The 22,680-nt window shown below is 52.6% G+C and overlaps 1 protein-coding gene across 2 annotated transcripts in view; it reads right to left on the bottom strand.

Annotated features, from left to right (window-relative positions):
- SLC35F3 (solute carrier family 35 member F3) overlaps window positions 1-22,680 on the bottom strand; it is a gene marked incomplete at both ends in the record, with an annotated part of 246,796 nt that overhangs the window by 63,253 nt on the left and 160,863 nt on the right. The window contains one exon of one of the 2 annotated variants that reach the window (XM_081124075.1): window positions 11,013-11,088. The exons of the other annotated variant lie outside the window; for it this stretch is intronic. Coding sequence (XP_080980201.1) covers window positions 11,013-11,088 — 76 coding nt within the window. Of the gene's footprint in view, window positions 1-11,012; window positions 11,089-22,680 lie in introns of those variants that run through there. 2 annotated transcript variants of the gene reach the window in all.

Genomic DNA, 22,680 nt, shown 5'->3' with positions numbered 1-22,680 from the left:
CCCTGTTGAGCATTTTGGAGACGGGTGTGTGTGTGTGGGGGGGGGGGTGTGGTGTGGTGTGTGTGTGTGTGTGTGTGTAGGAACAGCGTCCTCTAGCACACGGTGCGCACTCTGTGGCTACCTGGCATGAGCTTCCATCCTGAGCTCGGCCTCTGAGTCAGGCAATTTCCTGGAACCATGCATCGCCCCACCACCTGCTGAATCACACTCGATGCCTCTCTCCTGCCAGGGATTCAGGAAGCAGTCACATTCCTTGGTCAAGCAGAAGCGCCTGCGGCGATGTCTGCTCAGGAGAAGGAACCTCTAGGGCACAGTGGGGGAGCTGGAGGTTTGGTTTAGCTGCCAACTCATTCTGGGATCAAGGCAAATCCTTCATCTCATGAGCTGTCCACTGCTTTCCCCGGAGAAAATAAAAAATTGGGTGCCTTTTATGTTTATTTTGTGAAAGTCGCTTATATGAGAAAGCAAGAAAAACTGGAAAGTCGTTTACTTTCAACGTAAAGTTCCCATAAAATGGCCCTTCCAATCTTTCAAGGGAACACAAATGTCTTTTTCAAGGTCGCCTGAGGCTAAGTGGACCCTTGCTGACTCTGTGAAACAGTGTTGGGGAAGTTTGCACTTAGAAAGTACCTGAGTCATGTCTAAGAGGTGGGGAGCTGCAGCTGGGATCAAGGACCACCCATGGGTGGCAGGTCCCACCCTCCCTAAAGTGAAGGAGATATCTTTGCACAGGGAATGAGAGACATCTCCCAGTGACATCTCCAGCAATATGATCTGCAGTTATTTTTATAGCTTTTTTGAGGCATAATTTTCATTATCCTAAAACTCACTTGTTGAAAGTTCATGATTTAAACGGTGCAGCCATCCCCACTATCCAGGGATATTTCCATCACTTCACAGCGAGTCTTCACACCGATTTGTAATCATCCCCCTTTTCTACCCCCAACTCCAGGCCACCACAAATCTGCTCTCTCTCTCTTAAGGTCTGTCTATCCTGGATATTTCACAGAACGTGTGGACCTTTGCATCTGACTTCTTTCACTTATCATGATGTCTGTGGGGTCATCCACACTGTAGCATGTGTCAGTAGGTCCTTCCTCTTTATGGCTGGGTAGCGTTCCGCTGGGCGGGCCCTGCACTGTGTTCGTCCACTCACCAGCCGATAGACAAGTGTACCGTTTCCAGCTTTTAGCTACTGTGAGTAATGCTGCTCTGAACACTCACATATAAGTCTCTGTGTGACTTACATGTCTCCATTTCTCTTGGGTGGACTAGTTAAGTTTTTAGGCCACTCATCCAACAAACATTCATCAGCACCCACCATGACGCACAAGGCGGACGCAGCCTTCAAGGGCGGAGCTGGCTCAGTCCAAGGGCAGTGGCCTCGGTGCCTCTCACAGCGTCCGACCAGGACACTGCTGACAGCTGCCTGGGCACCAGGGCCCCCTCCCCTTTTTTCCAGGACGGCCCAGGGGAAGAGGGCCAGACGTACAGTTTCCCATTTACTGACCACTGATTGATATGCCCATTCAGGACCTGGCCACCCAACTAAATAGCTTTTGTAAAGTGAGGAGCTTGGAAAAAAGCTTTTATTCATGGCCATTTGCCTGTGTAATTCATTTCCCCAAAATGCAGTTTGGGTTCTGTTATCTCATCCACTCATTAAATACTTGCTCAGTGGACTTGTGTGTGATTGTGTGTATGTGTGTTAAGGAGCGGTTTGGAGGAAAGGGAAGAGGCTGTCACATGTAAAAGGCCACTGTAGGCCTGGGATGTCCCATGGCAATCCCATTTCACATGTCCTGACCCATATGCCCGCCTGCACTTGCCAGGCCATTTGTCGGGATTCCTGGACTTTGGGTCAGAAAATATTCCCACTATTCATACATGGCCAAGGCCCCATCATGCTCCTGACTAGCACTGGTCCCAGAGAAAGACAAAATCCACAGAAAGTCACCATTGGTTGGACGCTGACCCTGAGTAAGGGGGGAGGAGAGGGCACAAGGAAGTAAAGGGCAAGCGACAGTTGAACACCCAGGATATATGTCATGCTTTCTGTCCAGAGGTTTTGGGTGTCTTTGTTCACCTGTCATAATGCTGGCGGAAAGTCTGACTGTCCTTGGTTCCCAGACTGGATGGCTGAAGCCCCAGGAGGTGGTCTCCCGAGGCCACAGAGGAGTGAGTGTCTGAGGCACACCTGCGAGCGTCTGCCCGACCCCAAAGCAGCACCAGGCCCCGAAAGCGTCTTATTCTCTCCTTGGAAACGGATCGGGGCCACGGCTAGACCTGCTGTCACTAAGGAGGGACTCTAGGCTTCCACAGCACAGGCCCACTTTTAAATTTGGAGGCCTGAGTGTGTGGAGGACTCTGGTTGTGACTTGCCACCCTGCAATGTCATGGACTGAATCCTATGCTGAATCCCTAACCCCCCTGTGGCTGTATTTGGAAATGGGGCCTCTAAGGAAGTAACTAAGGTTAAGGGAGGTCATAGGGGTGAGGCTCTGCTCTGAGAGGGTTGGCGGCCTTAGAAAGAGAGATGGGGAGCTCGGTCACTCGCTCTCTCCATGAGCACACAGGCAGGACAGGCCACAGGAGGGCTAGTGAGGAGGTGGCCATCCACAAGCCGGGACGGAGACCCTCACCAGAAACCAAGTTTGCTGGCACCTTGATTCTGGCCTTGCAGCCCCCGGATCTGTGAGAAAGTAAATGTCTGCTGTTTAAGCTGCCCACCAGGTACTTTGTCATCGGCCGAGAGACCAGCCTGAGGGTGTGACGGTGGGGACTGCTGTGCTGGTGCAGGTGTGAGGCATAGGCTGGGGCCGCCACCAAGCAGCGTGTGGTGACGGCTGGATGACAGGGTCTACCTGACCACCTCCCGGAGCAGGAATCACTGTGCTGGGCTCCCAGCTGAGGGACGTCAGCCCACACAGCGGCCCGCCTCTGCGAGCGGCCTCAGCCTCTGTCGGAAGTGGTGCCCGAGGCAGCGGGGAGAGAGAGACGGCACGGATTTGTTTGTAAAAACCAGAATCACTTCCCTGGTATGGACTCAGGACTGGCTGCTGACGTGCGGTGGAGTGGAAGGTGGGCGGCTTCGCCAGGGCCCTGAAGCTCTACCCTCTGCAGGACGAGAGCTGGTCTGAACCAGGCCAGACGTGGGCACCTCCCTGCCGTTGCCACCACCGTGGTACACAGAGTCCTGTGCTGGCCTGTCCTCCCACTCCCATCTCCTTGGGGTCCCTAACAACCCCCGAACTTCCCAGCAACACCATGTCTGCAGTGGATTTAACACAGTCTTGGCAAGTTGTCGGCCTCAGGCTAACATGACTGGTAAGGAAAGCGCTGGATTTGAGTAAGCGCTAAACAATGCCATTTGTGCCCCTGGGGAAGGAAGAGCCGGTGTCTGCTGGGAGCAAGGAGCCTGCTCAGTGCATGGTGTGAAACCTCTGAGCCTGAGGGATCGGGTTTAATCCTGGACCCTGCTGGTCTGAGCCTGTGTCTCCTGGAACCTCGATGTCTTAGGGCCTGGGCACGCCAGGCCTCTGTACACAGCAGGCACTCACCATGGCTGATGGGGGTGTTTTTGCCTGCTAAGGACCCGCACACAGACACAGGCTAACGCACGCTCTCCCTTTCCTGATGTTCTCCTTGGCTCAGGGTTCCTTCAGCTTTTATGTGGGCTGGAGTCCAGCTGTTGCGCTCACAGGGGAGCTGGGGTTTTACAGGAGGGCAGACTGGGCAGGTCGGCCCTCCGGGCAGTCTGGCTCTGTGGGAAGGGGGACGCAGGAGCCTTCTCCCTGGAGCGGAGCAGGAGAAGAGAGCAATATTTTACTGATGGCATGGGCAATTGCACATTTTATCTTGAACAGCAAAGCACTGTTTTCTAGACTACACCTCCAGGGCTCCGCAGAGTCACGCATCTGAGGCTTCCCGAAACTTGCTCAGTCAAGGACCAAGGTGCGGTCTGCCTTAAGGGGTTAAACCGCCCTCATCGCCTGCCCGGGGCCACGCCTTCCGCACCCACAGCAAGTAGGGTGGCTGGGCTAAATCCAAGCCATGACGCTTCTCTGTGAAAACACCAGTCCAGCCCAGGCAAGGCTTAGAAGTGGCACAGCTCTCTTTGGGTCTTTCTGTGCCTCTTTTGGCACCATTCTGTCACCTTAGGGTCCTCTCTTGAGCCCAGGGGTTTTCTGCTGCTAAAGACTCATAAAGTAAGCACTCACATGGCTGGTTGTTTCCTCCTGCTCAAATACCAAACACAACCCCTACAAGTGTGTGCTCTTGTACACACACACGCATGCACATGCACGCACACACGTGCACACACATACACAAAGCACACACACGCACAGGCACGTGCATGCACAAGCACACATGCATGTGCACGCATGCACATGCATACGCACACATAAAGCACACATGTGCACAGGCACATGTACAGACACACAAGGGCACACATACATACATGTACATGTGCACACACATTCGTGCAGACACACATAAGCATGCATGTGCATGCACAAAGGTGCACACACATAGGCACACATACCAGCACACACAAGCACACACATGTACCTGCATACACATGTGCACAGGCATACACATCACACACACACAGGCACACACAGTCCACATTTCTTAGTTGTCCCGGGTTTCCCTCCCTCCAGCTCTGCAGAGAAACCCATCTCTGTTAATGGGTAAGAGACTTAATAGACTCGTTATGTGTTTCTGCTGGTAGAGCCAATGCGACATCTACTCTAATCCCCTTTCTTCTCAGAAGACAGCCTGGGCTCCAAGAGGCTAGGCCTCATATCCGATTATTAGCTGGTAGGGAATGACACTCGTGTCCTGACTCCCAGCCAGCGTTCCTCCCTGTGCATGCTTCCCCAAGTTACATGATGTCTTAACCACCGAAAACAAATCACTCGCCAAAAAGGCTTTTAAGAATTACATCTCTCTCGGCTCTCCCAATATAGGTCTTCTGAAGCCTCTGCCACCTCCACCAGCCTTCCATCCCATCCGTCACCTGGCAGACAGTTCCACTTCCTATCGTGCAACGAAGACCAGTCGGGGCTCAGGTCCTTGGCTTCCCTCCCGCATCTCCACACTTCTTTGTCTCTGCCCATCATGTTCCCTCCTTTGTAAGGCCAACCATCCCCTCCCCTTCCTCCTGTGCCCTCTGCCTCCTCCAGGCCATTACTGATCATCACCCTCCTTTTGGGGCAACCTTAGACCTGTCCTGGAACCGGTCTCCACACCCCGTTTACAGAAACACCTGGCTCTGGAAAAATCTCGGGCCTCCCCTCTAGAGACAGCACAACCCTTCCACCTCTCTGACTGCCAATCACCGGACCCAGGCTCCTGCAATGGCTTTCCTCCCCCTCACCAACACTCAGCCCTTGAGATCTGGGGCACAGACCAGCACCACTTACAACTGTTTCTGCACCCCCCCCCCCCCCCCCCGCTGTATCTGCAACTATACCCACTGCCTCTCTCTGGTGTCCTTCCTGAGGCTTCCATGCTGCCTACGATGGCGGTTCTCTACTTCAGCCTTCAGACTTCTCTCCCACCTTCTGCTCTCCCTGTGTTCATGGACATTAGGTTTCAGCGTTCGCCCATTCATGCCCCAGAGCTATCTCTCTCACCTGTCACCAGCCTTCATCACCTCCTTCTCCCACCTCCTTGCCTGCTACGCACCTGGCCTTGGAGGTACCACCAAGGCCTCATACTCACCTTGTCCAGACTGACTCCCCATCTGTCCCTAAGAACGTCCCCTCCGCCACTGCTAACACTGCTAACGAGTCTCCATTCCCACCGTGTCCAGACTCAATCTTCAGAAGGTCTTGATGGAACCCTTTCCAATGCTCCTATCTGCACTCTGCCACCACCACTTGTCAGTCCCCCCGTGTCATGTCCTCACCGTGGGAGGTGTAGTGGTTAGGACACGGGCACACCACGTAGTAGTCAGCTCACAGAGTGACTCACCTAACCGCTCTGTCCTCTGGTTCCTCTCCTATATGGGGGGTATAGTACTAGGGTCCAGTGCACAGGGGTGTCTGAGGACAGAACCAGGCAATGCAGGTCAAGGGCTCACAGCATGTGTGCAGCAAATGTTACCACAGGACTAGAACCATTAGTTTGGCCTGGGCGCTGTGGTCACTTCCTAGTCCAGCCCCTTGTCTCCACTGGACACTCCCCTGCGGTTTTGCAAACTTTTTCCACTGTTGCCTTCAATGCGAGCACGCTCATGCACATGCATCTCTGCAATAAACACGTCACAGGTCAACTTTCATTCTTATTGCATGCGATACACTTTGGTATTTTTTATTCTATCCTAGTTCTGTTATTAAAAATATCAATTGTGATAGATGGACTCTATTTCATGGCCCATTTTGAACCGGAGCTCTGTAAGGCAGTCTTAGACTTGGATGGTGTGTCTCCTCTTCTATGGCTCCCCTTTCCTGACTGCTTCAGTTCACTCCCCTGAGGCCTCAGCATTTGCCCTCAGTCAGCCTTGACCTCGGCCCTGGCCTCCCCCCCACTTCTTTCGACCACCTGCAGGTCTCCATCAAGTAACCTCTTTCCTAACTCTGCACCTTTGTCCATGGAGCTCCGTGTGCCAGGAATGCTGTGTTCTCAGTGCCCACAGGGCAGAGGATCATCCTCTGACATGGCACCCTGGTCGCGCTCCCAGGAAGGTCAGTGCCAGTGAGTGTGTCGTCATCACCCAGAGTTGGGTGACGAGAAGGATCGGAGGCCACCTTCTGACTCAGCAGGAAAGAGTGTTCCGTTGGATTACATCATTTTGGCAAAGCAGGGGGTAGAGGTGGCAAGGCTGCACAGCGGCCACCTGCACCCCAGCCAGGGTGAGCTCGCCCTCTGCTGAACACACACTTATTTTACACTCGTTACGGAATTCTAAAAACTACATTGCAACATGTAATCATAATTTTGTGCATTGTGATAGTTTTCACTTGTTTGGAAGCTGCTGGGTCAAGGATTATATTTAACTCCTCTTAGCATCCGCAGGGACTTCTGGTTTACTCTCTTGCACGTATTAGGTGACAGAGTTGATCAATACATGAATGGCTGTTGTCATTGAGGCTTCAGGCCTAGGGCAAGCCAACCCGGGAAATACTTTGGGGAGTGGGAACCCTTTGGCACTATACTTCTCAAGACACCTCTCTGATTAGGTCCACAGGCTGGGGCTCCATATGCAATAACTGAACATCTCCAAAAGACAGTCTTATCCCATTAATGGAAACAAAGTAGCCAGACCTCACTGGGGACAGCTGGGACAGGCTGAGTGTCCTGGGCCCAGGCACTGGGACTATCACCCACAGCAGTGGGCCTGTGAGTCCCAGTGGTTGTCCAGACCTCTGAGCCATATTGTGGTGGGCGCTTTAGGGGGCAAACATTCCCAGAGCATTTACCCAGTGCCCTGAGCTAATGCCATTCTCACTGCTGCTCAAATGAAACGGCTGTGCAAGGGCTTTGTGATGCTTTGGAGTAGGCAGACATGGCTGTGAAGCCTGGCATACCTGCTCTCCAACTGCATGACCCTGTGTCAATGATTCTCTGAGCCTCAGTTTCCCCATCTATAAACTGGGACAGCATGCTCACCCTCCCTTTGGGGGAAAGAGAGATAATACAGCAATCTCCCTAAAGTGCCTGCAACATGGTAGGTCATTAGCAAAAACTACTGTTCTCATTATGAAGAGGGACATGTCATCCCATCTGCACACGAGAGAACTGATGCCCAGAGAGCTTTAATCATCAGCCAGAGCTACTTGGTTCAGCATGAGATGTGGGACCACATCCATCCATCCAACCCCAAAGCCCTCACTCCACAGCACTACATGCTGCTGGCCTCTCAGGGGAATTTATTATTCTGCTCTCAGCTCCCAATTCCTACTGAACGTCATTTTATCAAAACGTGAATATAGATGCTCCCAGTAAATACTACTCTGTGAGGACGTGCTCCTGATCAATATTCAGTGTCTGCGTTCGATGCGAAAGCCAGGAAAAGGCTCTGAAAACAACATTTGCTGTCAGCCAGGACAGCCGCCATCAACTGCCTGCAAACCACTGTCCAAGCCTCCAGCCCATTGGAGGCCCAGCTGCAGTCTCCTCCGGGTGCTCCCCGCCAAGCCTGGGCACCCACCACTCCCTGCCTCAGCAGGCCCCTTCTGCATGTGACAAGCTTCCCCACCTCAGCTGCAATGCCTGGATCTCAGGCCACCTCCTCGGGAAGGCCTCCTCAGATTGCTCAATTGTCAGTGTCCCCGCGACACTGTTCTTAGCTCTGGACAGGAATTTACCACCTTGTCCTGGATAACTTATCTACCTACATGTCTCTTTCCCGCTAGACTGAAACTTCCTGAAGACAATGAAGCCAGTACTGCTCATTCTTGCAATTCCATTGCCTTGCTAAACACACAGAGGTACAGAGCAGGGTCAGATGAAGTATTTACCGGGTAAATGAAGTCATCCTGCCCGTCTTCCTGCGTCTAGGTCCAACCGCGCACTGCATTCTGTTTCGGTTTTATATGTACCCCATGCTGGTGCCTTCCTGCCTCCCCTTGGAAGACACACTCCACAGGCTAATAAATAATCCCGCTGGCTGTGTTCCGTCACTGTGGCCTGCCTGCCATCCACACAGAAACAGCCACAGGATGGGGACCACCGTGCCCTGTGCATCCAGGCAAAACAAAATGATTCAACACTCCCAAACACGCACGCAAGATGCAAATGGTTTCAAAAAATAGATCCAAAGCCAAACTGAACAAAAACAACAAGGGAAAATCCGGGCGGAGAAACAGAGCTGCATGTTGGCCAGGCAAAGGGAGGGAGGCAGGGTTTCTCAGGCCCTGACTGCAGACTTTGTGATGGACCCATCAGTTTCCTACACAAAACGGGGGTCGGAGGCTTTCTGGTTTCATGGAACCTGCAGATGCTTCTAGATACCGTCCCCACAAACCTACTCTTAGCAGCAAGGTGCTGAAGGTGAGAGACCGCCTGGGACTGGAGGACTGCCAGGCGTTTACTAAGCACCTACTGTGTCTCAGGCACATGCTAGGCACTGTCACCTGCCCTCCCTCATTGTGAAGTCTGCTGAGGTAGGGTATCACTTCTGTTGCACAATTCAGGAAACCAAGGTGCAGCGTTTATAAAAGTGGAACTGTCTCAGGGAAGAGAACTGTCTAGATCTCTGATGTGTCCAATTATCAATTTAATACACTTTCCATCACCCGTAGACATTATGTGCCAAAGTCAGTTAAAAACCTAAGCCTGTGGTTTGCTAAAGTTGTTGGTGTGAACGGGGGGCTCAAAGCTCAGCTGGCATTAGCCCCAGGGAATGGGGAAGGGATCCCCTACCTGTGCCTGGCATGTCACTCACTGCCTCCTGTAGCCATCTGAGGTCACAGCGCCCAGCCTGGGAGGCCTCCCTGTCCCTGTGGAGGGGAGTGCAGCTCGGCTGTCCTGCCCAGGCTGGAGAGAAGATCCAACCTGCCTCACTTAGACGGTGGGGCTGGGGCGACTCCCCAGGAGGACCCTGTGAGTGAGCAAAGCTTCCAGCTAACCTAAGGGAAATACAGAGCCAACCCTCCTCTCCCCGACTCACCAGTACCCTGGGCAAAGTCCCTGAGAAGGCTGGGATATGCCCCTCCCTGTCCTGGGAGAGGCCACACATGCACTAAATTCAGGTGTAGGTGACTGATACCAAGTCTGTCCTGAGATTGGGGCGGGGAAGGGGAGGAGACAGCTACAAGAAGGAAAAAAAAATCAACCTCCTAAAGATAGAAATGGGGAGAAATAGGTAAGTAGTCACAAGTTAGGGCAAAGGGATGTTCTGATCAGCCAGCCCCGGATTCCAATCCTGCTTCGCCACCAATCCACCCTTCCGGGCCTCACAGTCCTCATCTGTAGGATGGGGACATGGGACCAGGATGCCTACAGGCCGGCCTCTGTGGGCAGGGAGCCTAACTGCCCTGCGAGCCTCCGTCTTACTCTCACTGGTCCTCAGTCTCAGTGCAACAAGTGAGAACTCGCTCGGGGAAGCAGGGTCCTCGGAAGCCGTCTTACACACGTCCTGATTCCAGGCCGCAGTCCTGGGAGTGCGGCAGGAGCCCGTCGCCACCCGCACACAGGGCACACACAGGGCTAACGCTGGGCTAACTCAGGGTAGCCGAGGACCGGGACGTGAGGGGTCTGCTGTCCCCTCCCCCCTCACTGGCTGGCCCTGCCCAGCCCTCACCTGGACAACCTGGCCAGCTCTAGGAGACTGGTCATCCCCCCTCTGCCTCCTGGGAGGAGCTGAGAATGGAGGTGGGTCTCTCCCTGCCTCCCCCTCCCCCCACATCGGGAGGCAAGTTCCCTTCCACTCAGGCAGGGTGACAGCTGTGCCTAAGGAAGGCACAGCTCTCCAGGGGCACTGGCAGGCTCCTTCTCCTGGTCTCTGCCTCACATCCCACAGTGGGGGCAAGAACATGTTTACAGGCTGGTGGTGGCTTTTCTCTCCCCTGCTCGTCCCTTGGCTGGTGGGCTGGGAGGTTCAGAGGGCAGGGAGACCTCTCAGCCTGCGGCAGCCACTCCCGCTCCACCAGCTGAGCACACCTGGATCTGCCTGGGGGATGCTCCGGGCACCAGGGACTCAAGTGCGTGAGCCGGGGAGGCACTGGGTAGTGTCTGGGCGAGCTCCTCCTACCCAGCCGGCCAGTGCCACAGGCCGGGAAGGAGCTGAGGCCACTGCTGCTGCTGCGGCGGCCAGATGTGCCAGGGGCCCCGCAGGAAGGAGCCGGCGCGGCTCTGGCTGCAGCACCCTGGGCGGCCCCGCAGACCTCGCAGCAGCTCCGGGCAGCGGGGAGCTGCCAGGTGCCACCCCCGCAGGCAGCTGCACTGCAGGGACGCTTCCCGTGGAGCCAGCAGCCCCCAGGCCGGGCAGCCCACGGCTGGGCAGCCCCGTAAGGGGGCGACTCCGCGGGGCGCAGACCCCTCCCCTCCCCAGCCGTTACCTTCCACTTTGGTGAGGGTCAGGACCGGACTGTTGCAGGCGCTGAGCGGGGCCACCCGGGCCGAGTGCTTCTTCATGGTGAGCCGTGCGCCTGCGGGAGCCACGGTCGCCTACATCCTGGGGCCGGCCGAGCGCCCTGGCCGCCCGGGGCCGCCTCCGTGCGCAGCGCGAGGCTCGCCGCCCAGGCCCTGCCCGCAGCCGCTCCCGCGCGCTCACTGCGGCGGCTGCCCCGTGGAGCACATCTTCCCGGCTCGGCCCCACGCGCACGGCCTCCCGCCGCTGCTGCCAACTCCGACGTCACGGCCAAGTGCGCTCCCCGCGCCGCCCGGCTCACCTGCTCCGCCCCGCCGCCGGCCCCTGCCCGGGCGCCCTGTCCTGGCTGCAGCCCCCGCGGGCGAGAGGCCGGCTCCCAGCCCCCGGGGCAGCCCTGCAAGGGACCAGCGGGCTGGAGGGGACCCCCAGAGCCTGACCTCCGTGTCCCACAAGTTTGGAAAGGGAGGCGTTTGACTCTGAATGGAGGGCTGACTCTCCCGGCGCAAAGTCCCCAGTTGTTGGTTTACAGAGGAGTCGGGACAAGCAAGCACCCCACGCTCCGGTAACTTCTCAGAGAGTCTAGGGGCACGTTATTTTGTGTGGCTCCCAGGGACTGCTCATTTTTGGGGAGGAAGATGCAAGGTCCGCAAAAACAAAGCAGCCGCAGGAAAACAAATGCTCAAGGAGCCTTCTGCTGCGCCCCCTGCCCCGGTCCGGGGGGCCCAACAGCCTGGGAGGCAGCGAAGCTCCACCGCCCAGCTGGCTGGCCTCTGCCTCCGAGGCGCCGGTCTCACTGCTCCCGCTCAGACCCGGCTGTAACCTGCTGGCCAATGCCGCTGGTTAAAGAGCAATGACATACCTACTGCGTCACTGGCTGGTGATCCCTGAGTGACCACAAGTCCCCAGGAGCATGTGTGCAGTGCCAGTGCACCACTGAAGGCGCCCGGCCATTGTCCCTGCAGCTGGGCCCCCAAACCCCAAGGGCCTATGGGCATCTCACTCTCATGCGTCCAGCCACCTGTTTTGGCCGCAGCCTCCACTGGGCATCTGAAGGTTCCGTGGTGATTCAGGGTAGGTTTTGTGGTTACTGTGAAGTCCTTACCCAGCGTTCAGAACCTCCCACTCTCCCTGGTTTCCCGTGTGAAAGCTGATATTCCACTGTACGATGTCAGTCTCCCCCTCCCCCCCGAAGGGCAACTCAGTGGAGTGCAGGAGGTGGGGCGACCTCACAGCAATAGGCTTTCCCTGGCTTGGCATCTACCAGGTGTTTCTGGTGACATCCGCCTGCATACCCCCAGGCCTCCGGCAGAAGTGGTGGTTCCTAGAAGTTTCTCTGGTAGGGTTACTGCTATTTCCTGCCCTCTTGAACAGCCGTGATGAACAGAATGGCCCGTGAGTCCCCCAAAAGCCAAGGCGCTCAGGGTTGATTTCTCATGGCGAAACCCAAGGGCGGGTTTTCAGGGTCTCCGCAGAGCCCTCTAGTGGCGGCCTCCGCACCACACACCTCTCAGAGGGAACTCGTCCCCAGACCCCTAGAGAGGACACTACAGAAAGTTCTTAGGCCATCCCTTTCTTTGTGAAAATTGAGCACAAATAAGCTTAAAGCAAAGAAATCCCATATATTAAAGAGGACCTTTTACTGCAACATGCTATTCCTGTGTTATTCAGTTTACCAGTCAACATTTATTACATACACCACTAAAACAAATACCACCTCACAGTGCCCATTTTTGAGCACTTACTATGTATCAAGTACCGTGTTAAATGCTTTGCATGAATCATTTCATTTCTTACGAAAGCTCTGTGAGTCTGTCGTCACCTTGTTTTATTCTGGGGAAACTGAGGCTAAGAGAGGTGAAATAAAATGTCCCAGGTCATAGAGTGTGGAACCGGCCAAGCAGGGATTTAAATCCAAGTCTGACAAACCAAAACCCTGTGCTTACAACTGCTATAGACTCGAGTGTGATGAAATCTAGCAAAGCCACATTCGAATGAAAGGAAATTACTTGACATGTATCTCCCTCCTGAGTTGGAATACTTAGGTGGAATTTTTGCATTTTACATTATAATACAGCAGCCCCCCTTCTCCACAGGGGATGCATTCCAAGACCCCCAGTGGATGCCTGAAACCAGGGAGAGTACCAAACCCGGTATATATTGTTTTTTCCTATATGTACATGCCTATGATAAAGCTTAACTTATAAATCAGGCACAGTAATAGATATAATAGGTCCCCCCATCTGTGGTTTTGCTTTCTGAGGTTTTAGTTACCCGCAGTCAACAGTGGTCTGACAACATTAAATGGAAAACTCCAGAAATAAACAGAGTCTGTTCATTCACGCCACCTCACGGGCAGCGGACGGTCTCGCGTCATCGCAAGGGGAGTCGAGTGCGATGAGACGTTGACAGAGACGCATTCACACAACCTCTATGACAGTGCCCTGCTACAACGGTTCTATTTTATTATTAATTATTGCTGTTAATCTATTACTGTGCCTGATTTATAAGTTAAGCTTTATCATAGGCATGTACATATAGGAAAAAACAATATATACCGGGTTTGGTACTATCCGTGGTTTCAGGCATCCACTGGGGGTCTTGGAATGCATCCCCTGTGGAGAAGGGGGGCTGCTGTATTATAATGTAAAATGCAAAAATTCCACCTAAGTATTCCAACTCAGGAGGGAGATACATGTCAAGTAATTTCCTTTCATTCGAATGTGGCTTTGCTAGATTTCATCACGCTCGAGCACACCCTGGGGACCTGGGTGTGTCGGAGTCTCCCCTGGGACTGCTGAAGTGTGCAAGCCCAGCACCTCAAGCTGTCCTGTTCACACCTGTTCTACGGAGCAGGTCGCAGTGAAAGTACCCAATAGATGTGTCTGTTTTTTAAGTATCTCCTTTCTACTTATTGCAATGTTATGTACAATTCAAACAGATAACTAGATAACAATGAAATATTATTAAATATCCCTGGACAACTTCACTCATTAAATAACTGTTACCTAAACATCTCCCCCACCCCCCGCCCACAGGACCTTTTGGTACTAGAGAGGTCATCACCTCCTCATGTCTGTCAACTTCTGCTTATTAAAGATGAGGTACCAATTGTCATCTCAACTCCCTCCCCTTAATTTCAAGTACTAAGGGCTATTCCTTTTTTTCTATACTGAACTCTTTCGGCCTTGGGTGCTCTCTCTCCTTATGTTTCCACCAAAAAATCTTAACCCTTCCCTGGGCCCCCAGGAAAAACCCCCACAATCTTCCTACAATCCTTTTTATTTATTTATTTTAAAAATATGTTTTTATTGATTTGAGAGAGGGAGGAAGGGAGACAGGGAGAAGGGGAGAGATAGAGAGAAACATCAATTGGTTGCCTCCTGCTGGGGATCGAGCCCCAGTGACCAGGGATGGAACCAGTGACCTTTTGGTGCATGGGACAATGCTGAATCAACTGAGCCACACTGCCCAGGGCCTACACTCCTTTTGAAACCAGGAATTCCTGCTGCTTGATCATCTGAGTGCAGATATTCCTCAGTACACACCTTTTTTGGGAGTGGGGTGCAAATTTATAACCTTATGTAGTCCTAGCTGGTATGGCTCAGTTGGTTGAGAGTTCTCCCCTGCACTGAAAGGTTGCCGGCTCGATGCCTGGTCAAGGCACATGCCTAGGTTTTGGGTTCGATCTCTGGTAGGGGTGCATGCCTGAGGCAACCCATTGATGGTTCTCTTTTTCTCTCTCCTCCCACTCCCTTCCTTGCTCTCTAAAATTAAAAAATATATATTTTTTTAAAAAGTAAATAAATAATAAAAATAAAAAACTCACATAAATAAAATTACTCTAGAAAGTGAACTGTGTACTGGTGTACAAGCGTACATAGTATTTTGAGAATTCCAACAATTTAAACTATGCTGGATTAAGGCTACCATGACCTAACTCAGGGATAGAGAAAGTCACACTCTGAGGGAGCAGCTGGATTTGTGTTCTTAGCATTACAGTCCAGATGCTGAAGCAAGTTCCTGGGATACTGAGAGTAACAGCCTTTGATGCAGAACCTACGAACCACAGGCAGGAGTTTTAAACTCCCCAGCTTTCCCCCAACAGTCTCCCTGCCTACCCCCGACTCCCACACACAAACCAAAGAGAAAGGAAGTGAGAGAGGAGTCCTGGTTGAGAAAGGCGATGCAACAACCAGTGTCTCCTACCACCGGGGGGCTATATTTCACCTGCAACCCACAGGTGGGGCCCAGCCATGGCCCTTCAGGGAGAGACAGGCAGGCAGGCCCGGGGTGAATCTTCAAGGAGCAGGTAGCTATGTCCTTACATTCTGGAGGATCTCAGCTCTGGGCCTGTATTTAGTCTCTACCCAACCTGTGCTGCCCAAACAACCTGCCTGGCCTCCCTGGACTGACGCACACTTCTCCATCCACAGTGGGTGCTGGCTAGTCTTTCCTCGGACCTGGTGTGTGAATGTCTGTAGCCCACTGCACTACTCCAAGCGCGCAGCCAATCCCATTGGCGGGTCCATGTGGTTATGACTCCCTTGAGGCCAAGACAGCGTGGAAATGCCTTGAACAGCAGCCGACAGCTCGAGTTTGAGCTCCAGCTCTGCCAGTAAGAGGGGCCAACCTGGGTCGGTGACTCAGCCCATCTGGCCTCAGCTCCCTAATGTGGGCACGAGAGGGGTCGACCACATTGGCAGTTTTCAAATTGTGTTTTCTAGTCTCTGCTACTCTACTTTGATCTGTTGGGTTTCATGTTAGATTTGGTTTATTAAATGTTGTCCCTGTAAAACAAAAGTTTTGAAAACCACTGACTGGATACTCTCTAGGGTCTCATTTGGCTTTAAAGTCTGAGGTGTATAAAATTATCTTCCTGGGTAAGACAACTGTCCCTGCCTCCAAAGGTCTTAGAAGAATCTATCCTTCACGAATATCTCCAGTTAGTTCAGTAGACTCTTGACTTGAGTGGTTTTCTCACTTTTTTTGACATAGAAGTGCATTTACATTTATTAGAATTCATAGTTGTACATTATAAAGGGTGAATTTTATTGTTTGTAAATTTTATGTCAATTTAAAATTGGAAAAATATATTTCTATATAAAAATATATAACTTTTTTGAATATTTGATAAAACACTACCCTTATCATGTGTGAGCACCTCTAGTCTAGTCTATTAATTTTGTTCTGTACTTTCATTGCAAAAAATGCTGACTGTGATAAACTAAGTTGGTTTTATTATGATCTACTCATGGTTCATAATCCATGTGGTTTGAAAAATACTGTTAAAAATTATATGCTTTGTAAGTTATGTGAAGACCTTTACTTAACCTGTTCAAAGGAAATAATAAAAAATTTAAAAAGCCAGCTAAGATTTCCAATAGTCAGGAAACAGACCACTGCAATTAATTCACTCTGAAATATTAACCCTGTTTCATAGTCCTTCACAGTATAAAATAGTAAGAATAACAAATTATTTTTGCGGTTACCAATGTTCACAAATAATGACTTAAAGTAGTTCTGGGAACCAGAGATGGAGTTTTACCAAATAAATCAGTCTGCAGCTTTCAGAGAGGAGCGAGTGCTGGTACTCCCAACAGGAGAGAAAGTCCCCCCGATTCAAAGAAATTGACTCCTGTCATTGGGCAGCTCGTTCCCGATAACTGATAACCCTTTACAGTAACTCCAAGTGCAAGGGCAGGGAAACAAGGCCCATTAGAAAGAGAACGTGGTGGCTTCCCCCTCTTCACGTGTCCCTTCCGTTCCTCAGTGACGTGCGCCACCAGGGCCAACGCAGACTCATCAGGGTCCCGGTAGGACTCCTCCTCTTTCCCGAGGGAGGAATGTCAAGGTTGGATCACTCCAGGCAGGACATCCAGAGGCAGGATCCCTGGGTGTCACCAGTGGGCTTCCAGACACCCCCCTCCAGGTTCCTCCACGACTGTTCCCTGGTGACTGGACAGGGCTGGCCCTGTGTCCTGCTGGGCCCAGAACTAGGATCATGATCAACAAAAGGGAGGCCCAGAGATGTGGATGGGATGTCCGGTTGCTTCCACTGTGGACGCTGTGCTCAGGGGCAGATGCCAGGGTGTGGTCCCCTGCAGGACCCGGTCACAGCACAGTGGGAGCTGAGCAGGGCAGCTGCCCTCACGGCCAGGAGGGAGCCCAAGTGGACGCCTGGATGGTTGTGCCTCCCTCTCCTGGGGCCTTCGGAGGCCTAGCTGGGTCCAGCGCGGGTAATGGCTTGGAGGGGCTATATAATGTCTGGCTTCAGCAAGCTGCTTACCCCCTCCATGAGCAGCCACTTCATCTTTAGAACGGAGACCATACCAGCGGACACCTTACAGCTGTTGTAAAGATGAAAGGACCCCATACACGTAAAGTGCCTGTAAGAGGACCTGGTGAACAGCAAGCACTCGGAACACATCAGTCACGACGCCCGTCTCTCCCGCCGGGCTCCTCAGCGGGGGGGCATCTCTGGTCTGCGCGTCTCCAGCGTCTAACACAGTGTGTGGCTTATACAGCAGGTGCTCCAAGCAGGAAGGGGGGAGGGAGGGTGGACTCACAGGACCCAGAATTCTAGCGTGTTCTAGAACCATCGCTCCACCGCCTCTCGCCCTCCTCCTCTCTGCCCGCATGGTACCAGCGAGGAAACCCTGCTGGCCGACTCCCGCCCGCCCAGGCTCTTGCCTCCCGCTGGCCTCAGCTCGGAGGAAGTGCTCCGGAGGCCAGGACAATGGACTCAAGGTGAGGAGAGCGATCTGATCCGATGCCGTTGGTTCAGAAATAGCTGCCGCCTGGGCTCCGATGACTCACTGACCACAGCTGGACTCCAGTCAGACTCCTTTGCTCGTCCTCGGGGTGGGACCAGAACACTGACCCACATCGGATCCTGTCAACGCCAGGGCAGGCTCCTTAGGCTGGTGTTTGTTCCCAAGGGTGACTCAAGGGGACTGGCCATGGGACTTGGCTTGGAAAGACGAAAGATGTGTGCCTTGGGCAGGAGCCTGTTCCAACTTCTGGTTCTTGAGTACAGGGTGAGCCAGGACATGAGGCCAGGATCGGCTCCAATTGGGCAGTTTCAGGCGTCCTGGTCTCAGGGTAGGGCCTCCCCTGGACTCAGACAGCCCGAAACTTCTCTGTCTGCCCTGGGGTTATTCATAAACCTGCCTCAGCTCCCTGCTAGGCTGTAAATGCTGAGGCAGAGACCTTCCTCGGGAGCAGGGCCTCAGTAAGCATTTTTGAATGAATGAACGAATAAATGAATGAATGAACAGTCACTAGGGCAGGAGGGCGCAGGAGCTGGCCAGTGGTTTAGATGGACCAGCTGACTCCAGAGAAGCGCCTCAGCAGGTGGGCGGCAGGCACTGTGGGATCAGCTTCCTGAGCTATCCTTGGAGGAAACAGCCCCAGAGGAGCAGAGGAGTCCTGCCCATCCGTCAGGAGCTCCAGGCAGCAGGCACTTGCTGTGCTCTGACCTCTGACACCTGCTCTTCACACTGTCCCTGACCCGCTGGCTCTTTCCTTTCTGAGAACCTGGCTGTCCTGCCTGGTTCCCCTTAGGCTGGTGAGCTGGGAAATGACTGGGCCCCCAATTCTGGCCTGCTCTGCCCCTCCACGAATCCTGAAAACACCCAGAGCCCCAGGGTCAGGGAGACTGTCCAATGTGTCTCCTTGTAGGGGTGGTACAGAGCGTCACATGGAGGTGCCCAGACTCGAACACACCTCCTACCTCGCACACTTCCTCCCAGCAATGCTGCACGCACCTCACAGCACGTCCTCCGTGACACCTCCACCCCCCTCCCCATCCACGCGGACCCTCACCTTCTCCTCCCCCAGCCCAGCACTGCTGCTCACACAGCCCAGCCCAGGCCACTGCCCCCTCGCCTGCAGAACCTCCTGGGAACCCTGCTGACCTGCCGGGAGGGGGGCCGCAGAGGTCGGGTGACTGAAGCCCTCCTCTTGCCCAGACTGCTTCTCTGGAGTCCTGGTCTGGGCTTGTTTGCCCCTAACGGGAAACGTTCCTCTGGACATTGGTGCACTGTGGTCCCCCCATGGAACAGGCCCACTGGCTCACAGCAGAGGCCAAGCTGCTCTCACCCAAGCCCTCAGGCCCCATCCAGGCTTCTGGCAGTTTCCTGCCACCTTATACTGGCTTCAGAGAAGGGTGGGGGCTGGTGGAGCCAGCGAGGCCCAGGTTTTCGAGTGGAAGGGCCTGAGTGTGACTTTAGCACACCTGTGCCAGCTGATCTCTAGCATTTACCCAGCGAGCACCTCACTGACAACCTATGATTACGCACTTATACTGTTGGGGGGTGCTTTCTGCTTTGTGACAATGAAGGTGAGTTCTGACCAGTGACATCCATGCATCACATGCTGACATCACCCCCTCAGAGCACCGCTGACCACATCCGCTGTGACTGTGAACTCACTGGGTGACGCACAAATTTTAGATGTGAGATGTTCGTTACCAGGTGACCCATTGGCCCGAAAATAAAAAGCAGTCCGAAGAAATATCTGTGTCTTCCCAAAATAAGCAGTAAGAATACTTTCCTCTGTGTTTTGCACAAGACACCTGTGGACACGCACAGGGCACATGGAGGCCTGGGGACACCCACGGAACTGCAGGAATCACCCAAGGAGGGAGAGCAGGCCAACGGGACAGAGATGGTCCACAATTTAATCAGACACGAGGAATACACATCATTTTCTACGAAAGCAAACAAACCAAAACCTGCTGAAGGCAAAGGCTGTTCTTCGCTTTGGGGCCGAAAGAGGTCTCACAAGTTTTGGACAAAAGCAAGAAGAGGTCAGAGGTCAGCAGGTCCACGGTGCTCCTGCCTGAGGCCACTGGTCACATTCCCCCCTCAAAACGACGGGCCAGCGTAGGGCAAGGGACAAGCCCCCCAAATCCTCTAAAGCTCTGGGTGGGGTTTGGAGAGTTAAACGTATGCATGGTGTATTCAGAAAAAACTAAACAGGCTCTATCATGGTTTTTTTTTCCTAACTACCATAAATAAAAATAGTGACGCCTTCGCTTTCCCCTTGAGACTTCTCTACACGAGAAGCTGTCTGCTTTTAGAAGTTCCGTTCTGTAGGGATGGGGTGAGGTCAGTTCTGACGCTTAAGAATAGTTGTTTTCTAACTGCTTCCTTAGGATGCTCTGGTCTTTGATGCCACCTCAGTGGAGTCTCTCCTGGTCCCCTCCCTCATCTCCTCCCTCGCGCTTAACTGTAGCTTGAGACTTTGCCCTTGACCGTACTTGAGTGGAAGGCTATTGTGTCATACGTGGCTTACAAAAGAGGACTGCCACCTCCTGGCAACCTGGCTGGGCTCTGGGGTGCTCTGGGCGCCTCATGATGGCAGGTACTTGAAATACAGAGGCTCCGCCCAGGAGGGAGGCCGTGGTGGTGGGAAAAGCAGAACAGCCCACAGGGCACTGTTTCCACTCTTTCAGTGTATCGACCGGTTATCAGCTTCAGGGCACAGGTTAGAAATTATTAGCAGACTCAGTGTTCATGAACAGAGTTTTGTAGAGCTGTACATTTTGCTTATTAATACAAATACTCAGCTGGGTTCATTTGTTCTGATGTGTTCTCTCTACTTCCCGAAAGCTCAAGTGGACAAGCGATGACACAACTCAATCTCACCCCTTCTCTCCAGCTTTCTTTCTTTGCTGGCTACTATCTAAAACCTGCCTCTTTCCACCTGCACCTGGCCCCTCCTGAAAGCCCACTCTTTTTGCGAAACTATAAAAATGAAAATAATAAACAAAAGCGACGCCATTGGAAGGAAACAGTCCACGCAGGTCCATGTTCAAGCCTCGAGTTCCACGCTCCCTGAAGTGAGGACTAAGCCTGGTGGCAGCTCCGCGTGAAGCCCAGTTATGGGAAATTCAAGGTAGGCTCATCGGTTTCCGCTTAACCTTGACGGCTTATTTAAACTGGGCTGGCATCACGTGCGCTATTGATAGCAGAGCTCTAATTTGGGATTAGTAGCAGCCTAAGGCATCTGGGGCATGAAGGATGCCCTGGCTGGGAGAGCTGTCTCCAGCGGCAGGCGCAGAATTTAAGCCCGTTTCACCACGGCCCCCGGAGCATCATCTGATTCACTAACGAGAAGGGAGAAATGAAGCTCAGCTGTTCTTGAAGCTAATTATAGATAACAAATGTATAAGCTTAAGGTGTTAAACTGCAATAAAAAAATCACTTTCATTGCAAAATATTTACCTACAACCCTGCCCCAAAATGATACAGGTGAGCATGTTTACCCCCCAGAGATATGAATTTGTAGGCGACTCCTCTATGAATTTGAACAGTAGTGATGGAATCATGCCGGGATGGGACTGCAGGAGCCTGTTCCTCCCACAGTGTGGGGTCTCTTCTGCATTTGGGTGACATTCACCCCTGCTTGCTGGTGGACTTCGGGCACGGCTCACAGAGGGCACTGTTTAAGAGCATGGCATCTCCAAGGTGCAAAGGGTTTTGGAAGTCACCTAGTACATCACCCTTCGTTTGGGCCAAGAAGAAATAAAACTAAGAGGATGGCAGAGAAACAAAAAACCAATGGCTATTCTGGGAACAGTAAATAGAAGCAACCTAAATATACCCCCGGAAATGCACGCGGCCCAATGGCGAGCTCCGTCTCCAGCTGCAGCTGCTGGGAAGCCAACAGTATTTGAGGTCGCTGGGACCCGCCTGTCCTTAGAGATGCTTCTGGTGGTAAAGCAAGGAGGCCACTTGGTCTTGGACTTCAGTTTACACTCGGACCAGATTCAGGAAATTTATGGTGCCTTTAGAGTCACTCCTTGTTTTCAGGAAAGGCAGTTGTGCCTCTAGGAAAAAATCTCAGTCCTATGATATAAAAGACAATAGGAGTGCTTCCTGGCTCTGAGTGCAAGTTTCCTGGGAGGTGGGAGGTGAGTGAGGCCATCGAAGGCTCTGGGCAGTTTGTCAGAAAGGTGGGCAAAGGCAGAGAGCAAAGTCACATGCTTCTCACCAACAAGAAAGTGACAAGTCAACAAATAGAGGGGAGAACGTATTTGCAGATCATATGTCTGATTAGAGGCTTGTATCCAAAACATGTAAAGGACTCTGACAACTCAATAATAAAAAGACAAATAGCCCACTTGAAAAGTAGGCAAAGATGCCTAAAAAATGGGCCAAAGACCTTATGGACACTTCTCCAAAGAAGATACACAGATAGCAAATAGGCATGTCAAAAGATGCTCCACCTCAGCTGCCATCAGGGAAACACAAATTAAAACAATGAGACATCACTACACACCCATTAGAACGGCCAAAATCCAGAACCCCGACAACACCAAATGCTGCCAAGGGTGTGGAGCAGGAGGAACTTGCATTCACTGCTGGCGGGAATGCAGAATGCGCAGCCACTTTGCAAGACAGTTCAGTGTTTTCTTACAAAACTAAACATAACTTTACCATATGATCCAGCAATTGTGCTCCTTGGCATTTACCCAAAGGAGCTGAAAACTGTGCCCACACAGAAGCCTGCACACAGATGTTTATAGCAGTTTTATTCGTAAGCGTCCAAATCGGGGAGCAACCACGACGTCCTGTAGTAGGTGATGGGTAAACAAACTGTGGTCCATCCAGACACGGGAATGTTATTCA

Source organism: Miniopterus schreibersii, assembly GCF_964146895.1.
Source record: "Miniopterus schreibersii genome assembly, chromosome: 21".
NCBI classification, from domain to species: Eukaryota; Metazoa; Chordata; class Mammalia; order Chiroptera; family Miniopteridae; genus Miniopterus; species Miniopterus schreibersii.
The sequence above is the reverse complement of the archived record's forward strand: the minus strand, read 5'-3'. Positions and strand labels throughout refer to the sequence as shown.